Raw genomic sequence first — 22,912 nt, 5'->3', positions numbered from 1 at the left:
TGACCTCTGGGGTAAGGAGGCTGGAGTAGAGGGAGACAGGTGAGTGGATAAGGAAGGAAATATATAAAAGAAAAGGGGTTAGAAGTGTGCATATGAAAACTCGTATTATTTATTTATTTATTTATTTATTTATTTATTTATTTATTTTTTCGAGACAGAGTCTTACTCTGTCACCCCAGCTAGAATGCAGTGACGTGATCTCAGCTCACTGTAACCTCCACCTCCTGGGTTCAAGCTATTCTCCTGTCTCAGCCTCCTGAGTAGCTGGGATTACAGGCGCCCACCACTATGCCCAGCTAATTGTATTTTTAATAAAGACGGGGTTTCATCATGTTGGCCAGGCTGGTCTCGAACTCCTGACCTCGTGATCCACCTGCCTCAGCCTCCCAAAGTGCTGGGATTACAGGTGTGAGCCACCGTGCTCAACCAAAACTCATATCATTATTAATTAGCACCTAGCTTGTTTGTTTGTATCTGACCATCAAGTAGTAGTTGTTGAATAAACAGTGGATACTCTGGTAGATATGAAGACAGGAGAAAAAGGATGAGAGGAAGGAAATTCTGAGACCTGTGGAAGATGTGTAAGTAGAAGGAAGACATTCTAAAGCAGGCATGTTGCCCAGCTTTCATTTCTTGCTTCCCCAGTTCCCTAGTAGGCTGCCAAGACAAGGTGGAGCTCTGGCTAGTATTCTGTAGGTTTCTCCCCATCTCCAGGTTTGGGTTGGGGCTACCCATATCCTCACTCTTCAGTTCACTCAGCTCTCTCTTCAATGTTTCACACTCTTCCTCTTCCTTCCCTTCACATGCCTCTCAGTTCTGCGCAATCAGGGCTGGAGTCTTGGAAGAAACAACCACCATTTGCAAAGTTATCATACTGTAATTTTCAGTGAGGAGGTTCCTGGCCTCCAGTTCATGGCAGAGACCATCCTATCTGTGTTGCTCTCCAGCACAGGTGTCCTCTGATGGAGAGAGGGGCACCTGCCTGTCCTTAGCCAGGAAGGGTTTCCAAGTGGAAGACTGGAGAGAGAAATGGAAAGAAGGATAATAAAAATGGGAAAACGAAGGAAGAGAAAAGGTAGATGACAGAAGAAGGGAAATCAATTCTACTTGGAATTCAGAGTGTTCCTGAAAGTGCAAATTGGAATGTCCCCATAGCAAAGATGCCAGTGAGTATGCAACTTGATGGATGAGATGTCCCCAAGGACCAATCCCTGGGCAACCAGGCTCTCCTCCACCCCTGCCAAGATGTGACATCACTCAGAAAGGGTTTCCTAGAAGAAGGAAAAAATAACTTGAAAAATCTATGTCAGTAGTTTGTATCATAAAACCATTGAACTAGGGAGAAGAAAAGCCCTTGGGGTCATCTTGTCTCCATGCCTGCCTCAGTGGTTGGTCTGAGAGGTGAGGCACTGAGCAGTTGCTGTGGCATGGGCAATGAGACCAGCTAGGGTGGGGTTCCTGCTTAGGGGCAGTGAAGGAGGAATGGGTCAGGCAGCAGATGGGAATGCCTCCAGTTTCTCTGCCACCTGTAAATGTGTCTGAACAGCTGGCCTCTTGCCCCTGTCCCTCCCAGGAGGAGTCTTCCCTCCACCCAGGCTCTCCAGCTCCTCCTTTCCTCTGGGACTGTGATCTCTCAATAGCCCCCCTCTTCCTCTTGTTGCTTCTGTCTCCCTTTCCTCCCTTTTTATTCTCTGCTTATAAGAGAGAGAAGATAACTTACTTAGCTCTTCAAGGAATTGCCCTGAAAACAAAAAGAAACAAATACATGATCAGTGGAAGATGAATAGCACCTTCCCCACATCCTCCCTGTGGATATTTGGAGTGACCCACACTGCCCTTTCCACTGGGGGACCCCACAGATCCAGTAAGTGGTTCTCTTCACAGTTTCTCAGAAGAGCCTGGGGTTGGGCATGGGGACAGAGGAATAAGGAAATCCCAGCTCTCCTAATCTTGAGCCCTGGTTCTATTCTCTTTCGGCTTCCCATTCAAAGCTGACTTGGTTCCCCACTATTTGGTGGTCTTGCCTGCTGCCCAGCCACTGCACCTGCTAGTCTTCGATGTAGCCAGTTGTAGCAGATGATCAAGGCAACCAGGGGTCCAAGAACCGGCACAATTACAAACAGGGTTATCTTCCAGCAGGGCACCCTCAGAAAGTGGGGATCTGAATTGTTCACCAGAACAAACAGGGTTAACATGTGTTCCCCCTCATGCCCCACCCACCTTTCTTTTTTGGTTCCTTAACCTGGGATCCTAGAACACCAAAGGACTCTGAGGACAGAATTCAGAGAGTCCATGAATTTGGATGAGAAAAGTACTGCCTCCTTATTTTCATTAACTGGATTTAACATTTTCTTTCATTAAAAATGTAACAACTGACCAGGCACGGTGGCTCACACCTGTAATCCCAGCACTTTGGGAGGCCGAGGCAAGCAGATTACGAGGTCAGGAGATCAAGACCATCCTGGCTAACATGGTGAAATCCTGTCTCTACTAAAAAATAGAAAAAATTAGCCGGGCATGGTAGCGGGCACCTGTAGCCTCAGGTACTCTGGAGGCTGAGGCAGGAGAATGGTGTGAACCGGGAGGCGGAACTTGCAGTGAGCCAAGTTTGTGCCACTGCACTCCAACCTGGGCGACAGAGCGAGACAGCATCTCAAAACAAAACAAAACAAAATGTAACAACTGCCAGGCGTGGTGGCTCACACCTGTAATCCCAGCACTTTGGGAGTCTGAGGCGGGCAGATCACGAGGCCAAGAGTTCAAGAGCAGCCAGGCCAACATGGTGAAACCCTGTCTCTACTAAGAGTATAAAAATTAGCCTGGCATGGTGGCACATGCCTATAATCCCGGCTACTCGGGAGGCTGAGGCAGGAGAATTGCTTGAACCTGGGAGGCGGAGGTTGCAGTGAGCTGAGATCCCGCCACTGCACTCCAGCCTGGGCGACAGAGCAAGACTCTGTCTTGGAAAAAACAAAACAAAGCAAAACATGTTACAACTAACCACAAAATCAGTAGTACCTGTGACTTAATTACCAATGGAAGCCATATATGTTTTCATTCCCATTAGAGTTATTGCACAAATCTTGAAATACTGTTTATGTTTATTAGTATTTTGAAATTAAAGGTTATTGGGCCAGGCCTGGTGGCTCACACCTGTAATCCCAGCACTTTGGAAGGCTGAGGCAGGCAGATCACCTGAGGTCAGGGGTTCAATGCCAACCTGGCCAACATGGTAAGACCCTGTCTCTACTAAAAATACAAAAATGAGCTGGGCCTGCAGTTCCAGCAACTTGGGAGGTTGAGGCAGGAGAATTGCTTGAACCCAGGAGGCAGAGGTTGCAGTGAGCTGAGATCGTGCCATTGCACTCCAGCCTGGGCTACAAGAGCAAAACTCCATCTCAAAGAAAAAAAAAAAAAGAAAGAAAGAAAGAAATTACAGGTTACTAGACTTGCTGCTACATTACCTAATGTATTACTTTTGCTAAAGAAACATTTATGGTTGGGCATGGTGGCTCATGCCTGTAATCCCAGCGCTTTGGGAGGCCAAGGCGGGTAGATCACCGGAGGTCAGGAGTTTGAGGCCAGCCTGGCCAACCTGGTGAAACCTAGTCTCTACTAAAAATACAAAAATTATCTGGGTGTGGTGGCGGGCACCTGTAATCCCAGCTACTCGGGAGGCTGAGAATTGCTTGAACCCAGGAGGCAGAGGTTTCAGTGAGCCTAGATCGCGCCATTGCACTCCAGCCTGGGCGACAAGAGCAAAACTCCTCTTCAAAAAAAAAAAAAAAAAAGAAAAGAAAAGAAAGAAAGAAGCATTTATGTTGCTATATCACAAATGTGATTATCGTTTGATAGCTATATTTCAATACAATGATTGTTTTTGCAATCCTATGTGTTCTATTTTATGTGTATATTTAAAAATATTATTCTGCAAAGGGGTCCTTTAGACTTTACTGGAGTGCCAGAGAGATTCATGGTACAAAAAGGAGTTAAGACCTTTAATAGTCAAGTCCTCCAAAACAAAGATACTATTCCTCCTCTTTGGGTGCGTCAAGACGTGTGTGTGTGTGTGTGTTCCACAAATTGGTCTAATTTTATAAATGGTAGGTTAGAACTCTGTGTGCCAGGTGACAAAAGTAGAGTCACCTACAGGCTCGGGAGGAGGGGCTGTGAAGGAAGTTTGCTCAGAGAAGGTACCATCTGTGCCCTAATGACACCTTCTAGTTTCTGCAACATTTATCTAACAGATATTTGGGTGCTCTTCTGTTGGCATTGTCTTTAGGCATTGGGCGATCTGCAGTGAACAAAAAGGCTAGAAACCATGTTCTTGGGGGGTCAATTCCTAGTGGGGCTTGGTGGCTTTTCTATTTGTCCATGAGGTCTTCTCTGATTAGTCATGTTCTGTACTCATGGAAACATCCTGAAATATAAATACAGGTGATACAGTTGTGTCTTGTTTTTCTGTTCGTTTCACCTCCCCAACCAGACATCAGGTTTATGTGTAAACGATCTATATTCCTGAAAAGAGAAATCATGTGCATGAGGAGTTAAGCAGAATAAGATAACATTTTTGTAAAGCAGTTAGAATAGTGTCTGGCACATAAAAATAGTACATGAGTATTTTTATTATGATTTTACCAATCCTAAATGCAAATGACTTCTTATTTAAAGGAAGAAAAGAGAGGAAGGGACCCAGCCAGGAGCCAGGGGTCCTTGTTCCCCCAGGTGACTGGAACTACAGTGAAATGCCAAGTTGACCTGGGAGGGCCTGGATATGCCAGAACTTACCAAAAGTCCGGTGGAGATTCTCTGAAAGAGAAACAAATGGAAATGGATTTAGTAGGGCACTCAAAAAGGATCCTTTATCCTGAGTCTTTGTTATTTAATTACTTAAAACTTGCTCTAGGCACAACACACCCACCATAGACAAAGGGAAACTAAGGGAAAAACAGGGTATTGAGAGGGACAGATGGTCCGAGAACGCGACCGTTTCCATTATGCCAAAACACCGAAAGGCAAGAATTGAGAGAAAGGATGACTGTAACTCACCTATCTCTGCTCGAAGTTTTCCTAGAATAGAAAAAGGCAACATTTTAGTTCCTGCATGCTCTGACTCCAGGTGGGGACCCTCCTACACCCAGCGCCTGGGCCCCTTGTGCAGGCTATTTCTCTGCAGCCCAGAAACAACCTTAGGAGAGTAGGAAGAACACTGGATTGAAAGCGAAGGGTTGCGGCTCTTTCTCTAGCTATAGTCTAGATACAATAGCGAATAAAGAATGTGAGCAATGCCCCAAATCAGCACAAAGATCTACTACCTCCCAGCTGCTCTTCGCCCTTTTTCTTGGATTCTCAGTTCATAGTGCTGCTCCAGCCCACTGCGTTGCCACTTCCCATCTGAATGAGGAAGGAGGAGCTGAATGTTTAGTGAGCAGCTAGCTACTCTGTGACTGGATTTGTAGTAGGCACGTTGCATGACTTTTATCCTTCCTACAATGTAGGAGGGAGGATGTCTTCTCTATTTGACAGACAAGGCAATTGAGGCTTGGAGAATCTAAGAATTTTGCTATTATAGTTCAGTACCTGAGATGGAATTCAAACCCAGGCTGCCTGACTCTAACATTCAGATTCTTTCTGCTCAGCCATGTGGGCTGAAGGCCTTTTTCACGTGGGAGAAGTAGACAAGCAGGCATCTGGGCTGAATTCAAGGTGACAGAAAGGACTTTGTTGTTGATCCCACCAACACCCATCCCCCCAAAACATTCCCCATACCCTCCTTGCTACTTTCTCCTCTCCTCTTAGTAACAAATGAGAGGTGGGGCATGGGGAGGAGTGAAGACTCTTCCTGCTCCGGCATTGGGGAGACACTTGGTAGGGGCAGAAGGCTCAAAATGAAAGCTCTAGGCACAAAAGAGGAGCGTCATCAGCTGCTGAACCTGAGCCCTCAGTGTTGAATGGAGAAGGAAACAATGTTTGAATGCCTACTGTGTAGCACAGACTTTCACTTCAGTATCTATTCAAAACTCCTAATAGCCTAGACCTGTCTAACTTTGAAGCTCACACTCTCCCAAGTTGCATGGAGCTGCTAGGTATGATACAGAGGCCTCAGCTCTACCACTTACAAGTTATATTGGTCTGAGTAAGTCACTGAACTACTCCTGGCCTCAGTTGTATCCTCTGTAAAATGGGGTTACTCTATGCCATAGTTAGCTCATACGGAAAGCTGGGTCCGCTTATTCATATGAAAGCATTCTGTGAGATGTACAACTCATTATGGAGTTATTTTTTTTCTTTATCACTCAGTAGTGAGAAGAAGTTCTGAACCCAGAAGTCACTCACAAATACATGTTTAGTGGTGTAACTCCAAGAAGCCAGCTCATTTAAAGGAAGGATCCTGATCCACCCACCCTCCGCCTTGTACCTCTCAGTCTATACTGCAGGCAGAGGAAGACGAGGCCGACAGTGATCTGCAGAAGGAGCACAGGCAGCACCGCGAGGAGAACCAGCACTGCAGGGCTGACCCAGTAGAAGGGATCTGAAAGGCAGGACACATTGCCCAGAGCTGAATTCTCAACACTCAGCACGGTGCCTGGGGCCCAATAAATCAGGTCAAATAAAGACATGAATATCATCAGGATTCAAAGAAGGTGACACAGAATTGGTCCCTGAGCTTAGCCTTGATGGAAAAATGTTTTTTTCCAGGAAATGCTATTGATTTAGAATGACAAGTAGTTTAAAGTCAAGATTGTGTATTGGGTCAGGCTGGGGGAGTTTTAAGGAGCAGCTAAGGGACTTAGATCTGATCCTCAAGGCCGTGGGGGTGCACTGAAGGATTCCAAATGGAGAAGTGACCACATCAGATTTAGCACCTACAGGACTGGAGAAGATAGGGAGAAATGTTAAGAGACTGTGATAACAAAGTAAAAAACAACATGAGCCTGAACTAGGACAGTGGTAATGGTATAGGAAGTCAGAGGATTCAAAGCTTAAATACGGAATGACAAATACATATTTTCAGTAACCTTTGAACTGAAATTTAGTATTTACTTTAATTATGCCTGTAGGCAATACACCACAATAATTTGAACAGAACCTTTGACTTTGTCATCAGTAAAAATCACAAATATTGGCTGGGCACAGTGGCTCACACCTGTAATCCCAGCACTTTGGGAGGCCGAGGCGGGTGGATCACCTGAGGTTGGGAGTTCGAGACCAGCCTGATCAACATGGAGAAACCCCGTCTCTACTAAAAATACAAAATTAGCTGGGCATGGTGGTGCATGCCTGTAATCCCAGCTACTCGAGAGGCTGAGGCAGGAGAATCGCTTGAACCCGGGAGGCGGAGGTTGCAGTGAACTGAGATCATGCCATTGCACCCTAGCCTGGGCAACAAGAGTGAAACTCTATCTAAAAAAAAAAAAATCACAAATATTTTCATATCACATTAGAAAAGTCACAGAAATCTCAAACTATCACTTATCTATTTTTGATTTTACATTACTACAAATACATTACTATTTTGAAATTACACTAATTACTAGGGCAACCCTAACTCTTGTTAATTTAATATTTTGATGACTGTATTTTGGTATAAATGTTTTATTTGGTATATTTAAAACATTCTTCTGGCTAGGTGTGGTGGCTCTCCCCTGTAATCCCACCACTTTGGGAGGCCAAGGCAAGATTGCTTGAGCCCAGGAGTTCTCGAGACCAGACTGGGCAACATAGTGTGAGACCCTGCCTCTACGAAAAAAAATTAAAAATTAGCCGGGCATGGTGGCACAAGCCTGTGGTCTCAGCTATTCAAGAGGTTGAGCCAGAAGGATCACTTGAGCCTGGGAGGTAGAGGCTGCCATGAGCCATGATCGTGCCACTGCAACCATTCTGGGTGACAGAGTGAGACCCTGACTCGAAAAAATAAAAAAAAGAATTCTGAGATGGGGTCTATCAACTTCATCAGCTTGCCAAAGGTGCATAACACACAACAAAAGGTTAAGAGCCCTCTTCTAGAGCTTTTAAGAAGGTAGTTTACAGCGGGCGCAGTGGCTCACGCCTGTAATCCCAACATTTTGGGAGGCCAAGGTGGGTGGATCACCTGAGGTCAGGAGTTCGAGACTGGCCTGGCCAACATGGTAAAACCCTGTCTCTACTGATAATACAAAAATTAGCCAGGCGTGGTTGTGCACGCCTGTAATCCCAGCTACTTGGGAGACTGAGGGAGGAGAATTGCACGAACTGGGAGTTGGAGTTTGCAGTGAGCCAAGATCACACCATTGCACTCCAGCCTGGGCAACAAGAGCAAAATTCCGTCTCAAAAAAAAAAGAAAGAAAAGGAAGGTAGCTTACACAGGATTTGGTAACTGACCAGATGTGCAGGCATGGAGTAGGTTGAGCAATGAGGGAGGGGGACCTTCACTTTTGTGGCTCCCATCTGTTTCCCATTCTAGGTCTGCTCCTCAGCATCCAAAAGCCCCACTCTAATCTCCATGTGCCATGCTGCAGCTGAAGCCCTTTTCATCTTGATCTCTGCTTTAAGGGAGCTAAGTAAGGATATTGACATCAAAGGTAGGGATACATCACAGCCAATAATGTTAAACTGGTCCAGGAAGGTTGCTCAGGTATAATTACAATCCTTTAAGCTGTAGACTAAGGCTCCTGTCTATTATTGTGTTCCCTAGAGGAAAATGCAGCAAACTTTACTTTCAAGTTCTTAATGGAAGTTACCTATAGCAATGTGATTTAGTGAGTACATACTTAAGTGAGTACATACATACTTTCTCCCAAACCCCCATATTTTTACTTTCGCAAATAATTAGAAAAGAGAGAAAAGCAGACATTATTAGCCTTTGGATGTAAATCAACAAGAAGTATAGAGTATCACTGATGAACTATACTTGCCAAAGTAAATCAAACACAATGTCATTGCACTTCCACATCTATCAGTTTACAGAAAAACACAGGGCATGGAGGACCGTATTATATAGCAACATGGGAATGTCGTCAACAAAATTCAGACTGTGGGAAACCCTAAGGGCAAAGGTCAACAGGTGGGTCTTGTTTGAATCTCACTAAAAGAAACCAACTGTAAGAGTGTATTTATGAAACAATCAGGAAAATTTGAACACAAACTGGGTATTTGACGATATTAAGAAATTTTTGTTGAGTTTTTAAGATGTGATAATAGTATTGTAGTTATTTATGTATTTATTTTTATTATTTTGTGTTTTTTTTTGTTTTTGAGATGGAGTCTCACTCTGTTGCCCAGGCTGGAGTGTGGTGATGCGATCTCAGCTCACTGCAAGCTCTGCCTCCCGGGTTCACTCCATTCTCCTACCTCAGCCTTCTGAGTGACTGGGACTACAGGCGCCCGCCACCACGCCCGGCTAATTTTGTTTTTGTATTTTTAGTAGAAACAGGGTTTCATCACATTAGCTAGGATGGTCTCCATCTCTTGACCTCGTGATTCGCCCTCCTCAGCCTCCCAAAGTACTGGGATTGCAGGCATGAGCCCTTGTGCCCGGCCTATTTATTTTTTAAAAAGTGTTCTTTGCTGGTTGCAGTGGCTCACGCCTGTAATTCTAGCACTTTGGGAGGCCAAGGTGGGAGGATTGCTTGTGCCTAGGAGTTTGAGACTAGCCTGAGCAACATGGCAAAACTCAGTCTCTACAAAAATTACAAAACATTAGCAGCGTGTGGTGGTGTTTGCCTGTGGTCCCAGCTACTATGAAGGCTGAGGTGGGAGGATGGCTTCTGCCTGGGAGGCAGAGGCTGCAGTGAGCAGAGATCATGCCACTACACTCCAGCCTGGGTGACAGAGACAGATCCTGTCTCAAAATAAAAAGAAAAAAGAGAAATGATCATGCTGCCTAGGATTTACCTCAGTAATTGAGTAGGGGAGGGTGGTAATGAGTGGGGAGCTGGTGAAGTGGGTGGTCCCTGGATTGACAAGTGCTGCAGCAAGGTGGTAGGCACTTGGAGGCTCATTATAATGTTCTCTCTGCTTTGTATGTTTTTTCTTTTTTTTTTTTTTAGACGGAGTTTTGCTCTTGTTGCCCAGGCTGGAGTGCAATGGCACAATCTTGGCTCACTGCAACCTCTGCCTCCCGGGTTCAAGCGATTCTCCTGCCTCAGCCTCTCGAGTAGCTGGGATTACTGGCATGCGCCACCACACCTGGCTAATTTTGTAGTTTTTAGTAGAGACAGGGTTTCTCCATGTTGATCAGGCTGGTCTCGAACTCCGATCTCAGGTGATCAGCCTGCCTTGGCCTCCCAAAGTGCTGGGATTACAGGCGTGAGTCGCCGTGCCTGGCATTTGTTGAAGACTTTAAAGAAAGGATTAGAGACAACTAGTAATAAAATCACAAAAATGACAAGAAAAAATAAGTAAAAAAGAGAGATTAGAAACTCTTCAGAGAAAGAGCAGAGGTAGTTACACCTGAGACTTGCAATAATACCATTACTTCATCTCATTCCTAAATTTGTCTCAACTTCCTGGCTCCCAAGCCTAGGCAAAGTGTCCCTTGTTTACTTGTAAAACAGTTTCTTTTTTGATTCTTAGGCATGCAGACTAAGAGGTGGGAACAGGAGGTTGGAATGTGGATAGCAACCCAAAAGACAACTTTCTCCCCTGAGGCAAAGTCTTTAGATCTTCAGATGCTTTTCTTTTTGTCTTCCTTGTTTTTTTTTTAGAGGGAGTTCCGCTTCCCTTGCCCAGGCTGGAGTGCAATGGCGCGATCTTGGCTCACTGCAACCTCCGCCTCCCGGGTTCAAGCGATTCTCCTGCCTCAGCCTCCCAAGTAGCTGGGATTACAGGAATGCGCCAAGCTAATTTTGTATTTTTTTTTTTTTTTTTTTTTTTGAGACGGAGTCTCGCGCTGTCGCCCAGGCTGGAGTGCAGTGGCCGGATCTCAGCTCACTGCAAGCTCCGCCTCCCGGGTTCACGCCATTCTCCGGCCTCAGCCTCCCGAGTAGCTGGGACTACAGGCGCTGCCACCTCGCCCGGCTATTTTTTGTATTTCTTAGTAGAGACGGGGTTTCACCGTGTTAGCCAGGATGGTCTCGATCTCCTGACCTCGTGATCCGCCCATCTCGGCCTCCCAAAGTGCTGGGATTACAGGCTTGAGCCACCGCGCCCGGCCAATTTTGTATTTTTAGTAGAGACAGGGTTTCTCCATGTTGGTCAGGCTGGTCTTGAACTCCCAGCCTCAGGTGATCCACCCACCTCGGCCTCCCAAAGTGCTAGGATTACAGGCTTGAGCCACTGCACCCGGCTTGTCTTCCTTTTTTGGTGTGGTGAAACTGAGGGAGTTTGTTGGGAGAGGCAGTTACTGAGCTAGGAAGTTGTTGAGCAGCAAGGAGAAAAATCTGCAAACTGGAGAGGTTCTCTCTATCAAACTTTTTGACAAGTAGAATTTCCCCAGTGAAAACAGCTGTATGAAGAACATTATGAGACACACAAAGCTATTTCCATATCCCTGCAGGCAGTCTCTAGAAATAATGCTTTGTTGTTCCACATACAATGCCGTCTTCTGGTCCCAGCAGTGCAATGGTCACTCACACCCCCAAGATACAATAGTGATCAATTGTCTGATGTTTGCACTGCAGTTGGGGAGGAGGAAAAGGGAAAGGATCTGACACTGAGGCCCTCAAAGCAGTTTAGTTCTTCAATTAAATAGCAATTAACTTTCAAAGCTCCACCTCCATCTGCTTCACCTTGTCCACATCTTAATCATCCTGAGATAGAGCAAAAAATAATCTCCAAAATCACCCATCATGCAGAACATGTTGAAAATGAAATTCTGAGGCCGGGCACTGTGGCTCACGCCTGTAATTCCAGCACTTTGGGAGGCTGAGGCGAGTGGATCACCTGAGGTTAGGAGTTCAAGATCAGCCTTGCCAACCTGGTGAAACACTGTCTCTACTAAAAATACAAAAATTAGCTGGGCGTGGTGGTGGGCACCTGTAATCCCAGCTACTCAGGAGGCTGAGGCAGGAGAATCACTTGAACCCAGGAGGAGGGCACCATTGCACTCCAGCCTGGGCAACAGAGCAAGACTTCGACCCCTGCCAAAACAAACAAACAAACAAACAAACAAACAAACAAATTCTGCAGAATGAAATAGTGGAGGTACAGCCAAAAGGTGATATCTTCTTTCTATAATTATATTTAGACATTTGCTTTACTTGCTTATTCACTAGGACCACGCACAGGCATGTGTGTATGTGTGTGTGTGTGTGCTCACAAATACAGGGTTTTGTTTTTTGTTTTTTGTTTTTTTTTTTTTGACACAGGGGTAGGGAGTGGGGGTGAAGGGTCTTTGCTCTGTCACCCAGGCTGGAGTGCAGTGGTGCAATCATAGCTCACTGTATCTGCAAACCCCTGGGCTCAAGCCAGTCTCCCACCTCAGCCTCCTGAGTAGCTGCGAGGCAAACCACTATGCCCTAGGGTTTTGTTTTTGTATCCTACATTTTGCAGCTTGCTCGTATCACTCAACAATACCTTATAGCAGGCCTCCAAACCATCTGGCATAGTGCTAAAATAATCTTTTTAATGCCTGCATAATATTCACAGTATGGCTACCATTGTTTATTCAGTCACTGACCTACTCAAAGGCATTGACTTTGATCCCAATTTCCTCGCTACTCTGAATAATGATGCAGCAGACATCCCTAAGCATATGAGTTTCTGCTTATTGATGTGTACGTTTGTATGGAATTCATTCCCAGGCGTGAGATGTTTGGGTTGAGGGATCTCATCTTAATTGAGAGAATGATTGTTCCTGGCCACCCAACAGTTAATACCTAATATTATACGGCACTACTCACCTTCCACTTTCAATTCTATTGCTGCCTCCTCTTGGTAAGAATGATCTCGGAAGAAGCAGGTGAAACCTCCTTCATCTGAGAACCTTACATTCCGGATCCTGAGAGTCACCTTTCCCTCACCAATAGCGTCTTTCAGCAGCTCTGTCCGGCCCCGATATTCAGGTGCTTGCTCTCCATCTTGGTCCCTGCCATTTCTGTAGAGATGAACCACCCTAGAGAAGGGGGGCCGGTACCATCCCACTTCCATGCCTGTAGCGTTCTTCCCAGGAGATATGCGACATGGCAATTCCACTTCATCACCGACCAGAGCCCGGATAGGTTGTCTTGGTCCTATCACTCTGAACTGTCCTGTCGAAGACACCAAAAGGAAGAGACTGAAGGTCAGAGGGAACCTTGGCAAGTAAGCCTGTCATGGGAAGGGCTGCTTCAAAACAGGGAAGGAAGAGGACACTTGACTTTTAAATGAAATTCTAGATCCAGGAAGGAATGCAATTTTTTTTTTTTTTCTTTTTTTCTTTCTTTTTTTTTTTTCTGAGACTGTTGAGACTGAGTCTTACTCACTGTCGCCCAAGCTGGAGTGCAGTGGTGCGATCTTGGCTCACTGCAACCTCCACCTCCCTGCAACCTCTGCCTCCCTGCAAACACACACACACACACACACACACACACACACACACGCATGCGCATGGTCCTAGTGAATAAGCAAGTAAAGCAAATATCTAAATATAATTATAGAAAGAAGGAGATGTCACCTTTTGACTGTACCTCCACTATTTCATTCAAGCGATTCTCCTGCTTCAACCTCCTGAGTAGCTGGGATTACAGGTACCTGCCACCACGCCCAGCTAATTTTTGTATTTTTAGTAAAGATGAGGTTTCACACTGTTGGCCAGGCTGGTCTCGTACTCCTGACCTCAGGTGATCTGCCTTCCTTGGCTCCAAAGCGCTGGGATGATAGGCGTAAGCCACCACACCCAGCCCCAAGTTTCCTTCTTGAGAACAACAACAACAAAAAAGTCTCTGGTTATAGAGATATTGTGAATATCCTGGACAGAACATTCTAGCAATCATCTCATCTCAGCATCTGCCCATCTTTTTGCCAACTGTAGCCATCTCTGACTCTTCAGTCCAGGCTTTCAGTTTCCCTCTTGGAATGTGGTGCAGCATCTTGAGGTTGAATCTTCCCATGGGCCTCCCTGTTAGGACTTGGCCAAATTGCTGCCTATTCTACCCTTAGAGGTTTCGCTTTTGTCACTCCATCCACTTTAACTGTCTCTCCACCACTTCTCACTATTCAGTCCTTGTTCATACCCTGTTTCCCAAATTCTCCTCTGAGATCTTCCACCCTGGGGATGGCTCTATTTCACTCTTCCTTCTTCTGTATCTTCCACCTCACTGTGGCTCCTCGACCCTGACCCAAACAAGTTCCATATTTTTTTCTATGTGGATGTGTTTCTCGAATCAGACTCTGAGCTACTAGGAAATAAAGCTGCTTTCTCCCCTAGACCTGGAGAGTGAATGCACTGTACCTCTGTCAGTCAGGTGGCTCCCTGAGGATGGGAATCTTTCTGTTGATTTCCCCTCTGCATGTGACAGCTGGGTTCCTTTAAAAAACTTACCGGTGCCTGATTATGCAGAGCAAAGTCTCAAACATGACAAGATATGATAATTCCACAAACATTTATTGAGATTTACTATGGACAGACACTGCTAAGCATGTAATCTCATGTAATCCTGATGGGTACTCCACGAGGTTGCTATGATTTTATCTCAATTTGAGAGGTGAAAAGACAAGTAAGAACTAGTTCAAGAAAAGCCTTGAGTTAGTCACATTAAGGAGTCTGGGCCGGGTGCACTGGCTCATGCCTATAATCCCAGCACTTTGGGAGGTTGAGGAGGGCAGATTACTTGAGGTCAGGAGTTCAAGAACAGCCTGGCCAACATGGTGAAACCACGTCTCTACTAAAAATTAAAAAAAATTAGGCTGGGTGCAGTGGCTCACACCTGCAATCCCAGTACTTTGGGAAGCTGAGGCGGCCGGATCAGCAGGTCAGGAGATTGAGACCATCCTGGCCAATTTGTGAAACCCTGTTTCTACTAAAATACAAAAAAAGAAAAAAAAATTAACTGGGCTTGGTGGCAGGTGCCTGTAGTCTCAGCTACTCGGGGGGCCAAGGCCGGAGAATCACTTGAACCAGGGAGGCTGAGGTTGCAGTGAGCCGAGATCATGCCACTGCACTCCAGCCTGAGCAACAGAGGGAGACTCTGTCTCAAAAAAAAAAAAAAAAAAAAAAAAGAGTCTGGACTCCATCTTGAAGGCTGTAAGAACCACCCACGGAAGGTTTCTGAGGAAGGGAAGCGTGTCAGCAGGTCTATGTTTCAGAAAGATAATATAGCAACTTGAGGATGATTGAAGGAGTTAAGACCCAGGAAACTAGCCTTTCTGTTTTCAGGGTCTCCCCAGGGCAGGAAAAAAACATGTCTCACCTGCGTAGCTGGAAGATACTTGGAGGAGCAGGAGGAGGAGGAAGGAGCAGAGGCAGCTGGGCAGAGAGGGTCTTGATAAGCTTGCCATCTCCACCGTTCCTGGGGACAGAAAGCCCCCACAGCAGAGTCAGGCCAAGTGGAGGGCCTCGGGGTGCATGTCCCCTTACTGCTGAAAAGCCCGAGGGAAGATCTGGGAGGGCAGTGCTGCCTGGGCCCTGCCTCCACTCCAGTAAGTGCTGCAGCTGTGCCCGCAGAAACAGCCCCACGTCACCCTTGCCAGGCATTCACACAAAAGGTCTACAGACTGAGGGGATGACCAGGGTTTGCCTTCCCCACCCCCCCCAGAGCAATGGAGCAGAGGCTGCCTGGTACTGGGCTTTCCTCCCCCACGCCCTCCTGGAGATCCAACCCTTGAAGGGTCTTGCAGGGGCTAATTGGTGGGGAAGGAGCACTTACAGGACCTCAGGGAGAGGCTCGTTTATGGAATACATAAGGTTCCTCCAATCCACCCCAGCCCTACCAATTAGTCAAAAGAGAGAAAGTATGATTGGTTCTTCAAAAAAGAAAGAAAACTTAGATTTTTTTTCCTGTTTCTATTATCTCACAACTGTCATCACCAGACCATTCTTCTTGATGTCTAACCTCCCTTTCTTCTACCACGAATCCAAACTCTGTTCTGTATGTTTGTATATGTGATGGGTCACTTGGGATTTGTTAGTTTCTTGTCCCCAAAGAATGTTTTTAGGGAAGTCATGAGATGAACGTCAGGAGTGCTCAGAGAGGCAAGGTTGGAGGAAGGGAGACCAGCAAGGGCAGCAACTAACTGTGTCAGTCAACACAGGCAGCAGGGACAGAGCCAGCATACAGGACACACTCTCCAGCCTTCACATCACTTGCCAGTTTCCTCAGTGTCACAGGGGAGAGTGAGATCTGGAATGGAAACCTTTCTCTCACCTCTGGGCTCAGGTGAGAATTGCAAGGGTGAGACCAGCATTGGTACCAGGTTCCAAAAATAGACTTCCCAATCTTAAGGCAAGTATGCCTCCTCAAATAAGGAAAAAAGGCTCAATTTAGAGCCGTGCCTTCCAATGCAGCAATCACTGCCTGCAAGTGGCCACTTAAAATTAATTACAATTAAATACATTAAAAATTTGGTTTCTTGATTACACTAGCCATGTTTCAAATGCTCAATAGCACTACAGTTAGTGGTTATCTCATCAGACAACACACATGCAGAACATTTACATCGTCACAAAAAATTATATTAGGCAACACAAAAATTTATATTGGGCAGCAAGGGGTAGAAACACAACTGAGACATACATTTCTGCTTTTGTCCGAGATGGGTGTAAGGAGCTAGAAGGACAGATTATGGTCAGTTGAATCTGGGAACTGCTTATTCTTTCACCCTGCAAGGCAGCTGGCATTTGGGCACAAGCAATGCTTGGCTACTCTGGTGCTGTGTGGTTGAAAGTCAAGATTGCAGGGGTGGATCCCATGGAAAAAGTGGCCGCTGTGGATCCCTGGCTTTTTACTAAGTGGGGATTTTCTCCTTCAAAAACCTAAAGTGTCCTGGGACGCTCTTTCTCCCTGATGCATATTCAGGTAGGAGAGTTATGCACAAGATGTTTCTGGGCAGGGTCTGGGGGCAGTAGGATGTATGCAAGTGTCCAGCACTAAGCCAGCTGTCAAAAGCTGGATGGGAGATCAGGATGAGGGTGGAGGCATGTGGGAGCAGGGAGGGTCAGGAGCCTGCTGAGCCATCACAGCCACTTTGGAGAAATCACAGCATCTCTGAAAACAACAGCAACAAAAAACTAACCACTTTACTGAGATCTTCTATGTGCTGTGGTTCTAAGTGGTTTACTTGCATTAACACCTTTAATCCTCACAACAACAAAACAAATATTGAACTATTATCACCCATATCTTACAGGGGAGAAAAGGGAGGTACAAAAGAGGTAAAGGAACTTGCTAAAGTCACACCACTAGGGAGTGGAAGAGCTGGGATTTCAAGCCAGGCTTTCTAGTCCTAGAACTGGCTCTTTTAACCACCACGATACAAAACCTCTGAAGAGCTCAGCTTATTTACTTTCATGCCCTCAACTGCCTCAAATCTCCTGAAAGGGGAGGATTCCTGGAGCTGTGAGAGCAGTCCCTTGGCTGATGTGGTCTTTGGGCAAAGGTGATATATACAAGGGAAGTAGAAAGGGGCCACCAGCAAAATGAAGCCAGTGCTGTTGCCACTTGCAGAAATCTGGGGTGTAGGGGCCGGGCGCAGTGGCTCATGCCTGTAATCCCAGCACTTTAGGAGGCCAAGGCAGGCAGATTACCTGAGGTCGGGAGTTCGAGACCAGCCTGACCAACATGGAGCAACCCTGTCTCTACTAAAAATACAAAAATTAGCCAGGCGTGCTGGCGTGCACCTGTAATCCCAGCTACTTGGGAGGCTGAGGCAGGAGAATCCTTTGAACCCGGAGGCGGAGATTGTGGTGAGCCGAGATCGCGCCATTGCATTCCAGCCTGGGCAACAAAAGCGAAACTCCGTCTTAAAATAAAATAAAATAAAATAAAATAAAATAAAGAAATCTGGGGTATAGGAACACCAGGTATTGCCAGGAATAGAACCTGGTGTAGATGTGTCCAAGAAGTGAAACTACCTGTGTCACCCTGGGAGCTGCTCTTTTCTTTCAGCATTTAAATGTTATTTTAATTGATTTTGTATAGCATATGTTATGAGATCCTGCAAGCATTCTTGAGTTGCCTCTTTTTTTTTTTTTTTTGAGACAGGGTCTCTCTGTCACACAGGCTGGAGAACAGTGGCGTGATCACGGCCCACTGCAGCCTTGACCTCTCAAGTTTAAGCGATCCTTATGCCTCAACCTCCTGAGTAGCTGAAACTACAGGTATATGCCACCATGCCTGGCTAAATGGAAACTTCTTTCCTTCCTTCCTTTCTCTCTCTTTCTTTCTCTCTTTCTCTCTCTCTTTATTTCTTTCTTTCTTTCTTCTTTCTTTCTTTCTTTCAAGAGATGGGGTCTTGCTATGTTGCACAGGCTGGTCTCAAACTCCTGGACTCAAGTGATCCTCCTGCCTCAGCCTTCTAAAGTGTTGGGATTACAGGCTGAGCCACCACACCCAGCTCAATTTTCTTCCAGTGTTGCTGTCCTCAGTAATTTTAGCTTAATCTGCATTTCTCACCATGTCCAATGACAGACCATGTACACAGTAATATATTCAGAGTGACACACTGAATACAATAAATGTGTGTGGTAATTTTTTAACATGCTGTATCCTGTCCATATGTGAAATAGTAAGCACTCAATAAATGATAACTTTCCTACATTAAATACCCAGCGACAGTACTGTATAAGGTTTTCCAGATAATCTGTAAACTATATATCTTTACATTATTTATCTGTTATCATAAGTGATAATAGACACACTGTTTTGATTCTTTTTGTCCACTTAATTCATAATTCCACGTTAATAAATATATAATATAGCTTTTTTGTACTTTTGAAAATTGATTCTAAGCCGGGCATGGTGACATGCACCTGTTGAGCTCATGAGAGAGGGGCTGCAGTGAGCACTGATCATGCTGCTGCACTCCAGCCTGTGCGACAGAGTGAGACCCTATCTCAAAAACATTAAAAAAGTAAAAATTGATTCTTATAAAGTAACATACTTTGAAAATCTCAGCCATCCAAAGCCAATCTGTATTTTCTCTAAATTCTTCCATATTTGTATATATGCCACTAGAGGGCGCTCCATGAAAGTCACTGACCTGTGAGGGCTGAAAGTAGCGCTCACACATCCCTCCGTCTCCCTCCTCCCACCTGTTTTACATAAATGGTAACAATTTATCTTGAAGCTCTTTCCTTATCAGTACCTAAAGAACATCCTTGTTATTTTTATACAGCTTACAATATTTTATTGGATGAATATAATATAGTTATTTAAGTAGCTTCCCAAGACATTTAGGCTGTTGCAATTTTTTAAATATCTATTTTTACTAGGTTGAAGCAAAAATGTACTCAATTAACTTAAATCAATACATATTTAAAAGCAAGTGCTATGTGTCATACTTTATATTAGGCCCTGATTATAAGAGTTTCAGCAAGACAGACAAGATTCTTGCCTTCATGACTTATATTCCAGTAGTATTGCAGTTATATTCCAGTTATATGTTACCTAAAGGCACAAATTGATACATGTCAGGCCATCATTTTCAACCTTTTTGTTCTTACATATAATTTGTCAATGAATATCAGTCTACTAAGGCCAGCTATATATTTTGAGGGGCAAAAGGAAACTATGGAGCTCCTTGTTTAATAGCAGGAAAAGGCCAGGTGCAGTGTGTCATGCCTGTAATCCCATCACTTTGGGAGGACCAGGTTGGAGGATCACTTGAACCCAGGGGCTCGAGTACAGCCTGGACAACATAGTGAGACCCCATCTCTAATTAAATAAATCTATTAAAATATAATAAAATAGAAAATAAAAAGCAGAAAAAAAGCATTTTCTTTTCTTTTTTTTCCCCCCCTTTTTTCTGTGGTTCCACTGTCAACCTATTATGTGGGGTTTCTTTCTTTCTTTCTTTCTTTCTTTCTTTCTTTCTTTCTTTCTTTCTTTTCTTTTCTTTTCTTTTCTTTTTTTTTTTTTTTTTGAGATGGAGTCTTCTGTTGCCCAGGTTGGAGTGCAGTCGCGCAATCTCGGCGCACTGCAAGCTCCGCCTCTGGGTTCAAGCCATTCTCCTGCCTCAGCCTCTGGAGTAGCTGGGACTACAGGCGCCCGCCACCATGCCCGGCTAATTTTTTTTTTTGTATTTTTAGTAGAAACGGGGTTTCACTGTGTTAGCCAGGATGGTCTCGATCTCCTGACCTCATGATCCGCCGGCCTCGGCCTCCCAAAGTGCTGGGATTACAGGCGTGAGCCAACGCGCGTGGCCTTTTTTTTTTTCTTTTCTTTTCTTTTCTTTTTTATTTAATGTCACACTCCTTCAAGCACAGGAGTACCTAGGGGGAAGTGCAGATCTTCACAAGTGCCTATCCATTTGGCAAGGGAGGTGTGTATGCCTGACCTCCCCCATCATTTCCGCTGTGCCCAGGCCCCTGCTGGGAGCGAGCCTACACAGAAGGTGGTGGAGCCGGCAGCTGAAAACCAGTGCTGGGGAGCTTGGGAGGCACGGGGAGCAGGACCTCGTTTGGGCCAAGGCTCCAAGAGTCTCTAGCCCATGTTCTGCTTTCTCATCGGACCTCATTATAAGACACAAATTGAAGGCCGAGACGGGCGGATCACGAGGTCAGGAGATTGAGACCATCCTGGCGAACACGGTGAAACCCCGTCTCTACTAAAAAATACAAAAAACTAGCCGGGCGAGGCGGCGGGCGCCTGTAGTCCCAGCTACTCGGGAGGCTGAGGCAGGAGAATGGCGTAAACCCGGGAGGCGGAGCTTGCAGTGAGCTGAGATCCGGCCACTGCACTCCAGCCCGGGCGACAGAGCCAGACTCCGTCTCAAAAAAAAAAAAAAAAAATTATTAAGAATTTCAAGACAGGAACCACAGAGCTTTAGAACCCAAACACAGTATTCCCTTCTAAGTGTGGGGCCCTTGTGTGACTGCCCTGGTCACTCACCCATGAAGTTTACTCTGCTTTATACACAGAATAGTTTGTTCAGAGAGCATGTTTTTTTGGCAATTTCAATAAATATTGATAAATTGCTCTACACAAAGTTGTACACTTCACTGTACCCTGGCTTTCTCCTTAGTGAGTGAGGGAATAATATCATCCACCTCACCAGGGTTATCATGAGAATTCCATGAATGAGTCCCTGTTAACTGTGAATGGTACACAGTAACCACTCAGTAAATGCAGTCATTAACTCTTACATGCAGTGATTTTCTCCTGGAACTCCCTCTAGTGGCATAAATATAGAGAGGAATTCATTTTTTCTTTTCTACTTTTGTGGTGGTTATTTCCCATATTTGTGTGTTTAAATTGGTCTAGATATTCCACTGAGGCTCAATGACTGATAGACTATAAAATGTCTAATTTACATCCATTTAGCCAGATGCTTCCTAGGTAGGTCGGAGAAATGAGAACACTGATCCGAATCAATGTGAGGCAGCTCCCAGCAAGTAAGCGCTTGTAGCATGTGTGAGCACTGGTGCTGTGGTGAATGAAGCCAGGGGCTGCGCTTTCATACTGATTTATTTATTTCTTTTTCTTTTTCTTTTTCTTTTCTTTTCTTTTTATGAGACTGAGTTTCGCTCATGTTGCCCAGGCTGGAGTGCAATGGCACGATCTTGGCTCACTGCAACCTCCGCCTCCTGGGTTCAAGGGATTCTTCCTGCCTCACTCTCCTTAGTAGCTGGGACTACAGGCACCGGCCACCATGCCTAGCTGGTTTTTTGTATTTTAGTAGAGATAGGGTTTCACCATATTGGTCAGGATGGTCTCGATCTCCTGACGTCGTGATCCACCTGCGTCGTCCTCAGAAAATGCTGGGATTGCAGGCGTGAGCCACTGCGCTCGGCCATACTGGTTTATTTCTTTAAGTAACACATACAGTGTAGAAAAATTGGAAACGATATGGAAAAATGTAGACAACAAAAGACTAATGATGTTGGGCCAAAGGTTTAAATTTTATCTATCAACATTTTTTCCATTTTTGTGTATTCCCTATTATTAATCTGAGATTCACCAATATTTTTATCTTTCAAAAGGGAAAACATTCAGCTTCTTATAAGTCAAGTGAGTCAGGCGCTGAGACTTGCCCCTCCCCCTCACCCCCTCACTCCGTCACCAAATGGGAATGGGTTTGCGCTGATTTTAACCAAAATGCTATGGGTTGTCCTGTGGAAGAGGCTTTGGGCTGTTCTGTAGGTCCCCATGGGGTAGAACAGTTGGATGCGAGACTCTGAAGGCAGATTTCAGCTCAAAAGAAAGAATTTTCCCTCCTTCAGAGCTGTCCAACCGTGGTGGAAATGAGTGGGAGCTGCGGGAGTGAGCTTCCCATTCCTGGATTTTCCAGCCAACCAAGAACTGGAGGTCAGGCCACATTATCCTAATATGGCCTAGCTGTAGGATGATACAAGAATATAAATTTTCCTTCGCCATCTTCTCCTGCTTTTCCTCGCCTCCTTGCCATTTGTTTGGCTCCTTCGCTTTTCGCCACCTAGCTGCGGGATATTGCCGGGTAAGGGCCAGGAAGCTCTCCCAATCTGACCCGCAACAGCTGACGTCACGGCTTCACCACTGAGAATTGGTTGCCAGGAGCCTTTGGGGGCGGAGAATAAGGCGCCGATTACAAATAGGTCAAAGAGAGGTGTATGCGAGCGGCCCAGTGACACCCGGTTCCTACGCGCAGAGCCTTTCTTGCCTTTCGCATCAGACACACTGCCCTTGGTTACGTGCTTTTTCTCCGCTGCCTGCTTCGTTTATCTGCTTTAACCCAGCCAGGGCTAGGTAGGCCTGAAGCCTATAATGTTGCTTGGCTGTTGCTCAGGAGAAGAAAGGCCCAGGTGGCCAGTTTGGCAACTGGCCCAGGCCCTGTGAGCACCCACCTGGTGATGGTCCTTCTGTCACTACGTAGTCGTTC

At 45.5% G+C, this 22,912-nt stretch overlaps 1 protein-coding gene across 11 annotated transcripts; it reads right to left on the bottom strand.

The window, feature by feature from the left end:
• Positions 1-78: 78 nt before the first annotated feature.
• MOG (myelin oligodendrocyte glycoprotein) lies at positions 79-15,626 on the bottom strand. 11 transcript variants are annotated; one of them, XM_025383064.1, is made up of 9 exons: positions 15,310-15,608; positions 13,072-13,170; positions 12,823-13,016; positions 6,419-6,532; positions 5,050-5,070; positions 4,789-4,809; positions 2,045-2,161; positions 1,721-1,741; positions 106-1,271 (listed from the first exon to the last, which is right to left on the bottom strand). In XM_025383064.1, exons 2-9 carry the CDS (start codon positions 13,101-13,103, stop codon positions 1,258-1,260), a joined length of 534 nt encoding a protein of 177 aa, XP_025238849.1. In that variant the 5' UTR covers positions 13,104-13,170; positions 15,310-15,608; the 3' UTR covers positions 106-1,257. The 11 variants fall into 11 exon arrangements, with proteins under 11 accessions (XP_025238844.1, XP_025238843.1, XP_025238842.1 ...); XM_025383059.1 differs by lacking the exon at positions 2,045-2,161 and adding an exon at positions 2,221-2,268 and having other exon boundaries at positions 79-1,271; positions 12,823-13,170; positions 15,310-15,626; XM_025383058.1 differs by lacking the exon at positions 2,045-2,161 and adding an exon at positions 2,221-2,268 and having other exon boundaries at positions 79-1,017; positions 12,823-13,170; positions 15,310-15,626.
• Positions 15,627-22,912: the final 7,286 nt, after the last annotated feature.

Source organism: Theropithecus gelada, chromosome 4 (assembly GCF_003255815.1).
Source record: "Theropithecus gelada isolate Dixy chromosome 4, Tgel_1.0, whole genome shotgun sequence".
Classification (NCBI taxonomy): domain Eukaryota; kingdom Metazoa; phylum Chordata; class Mammalia; order Primates; family Cercopithecidae; genus Theropithecus; species Theropithecus gelada.
Note: the sequence above shows the minus strand (reverse complement) of the source record. Positions and strands in the feature narration are given on the sequence as shown.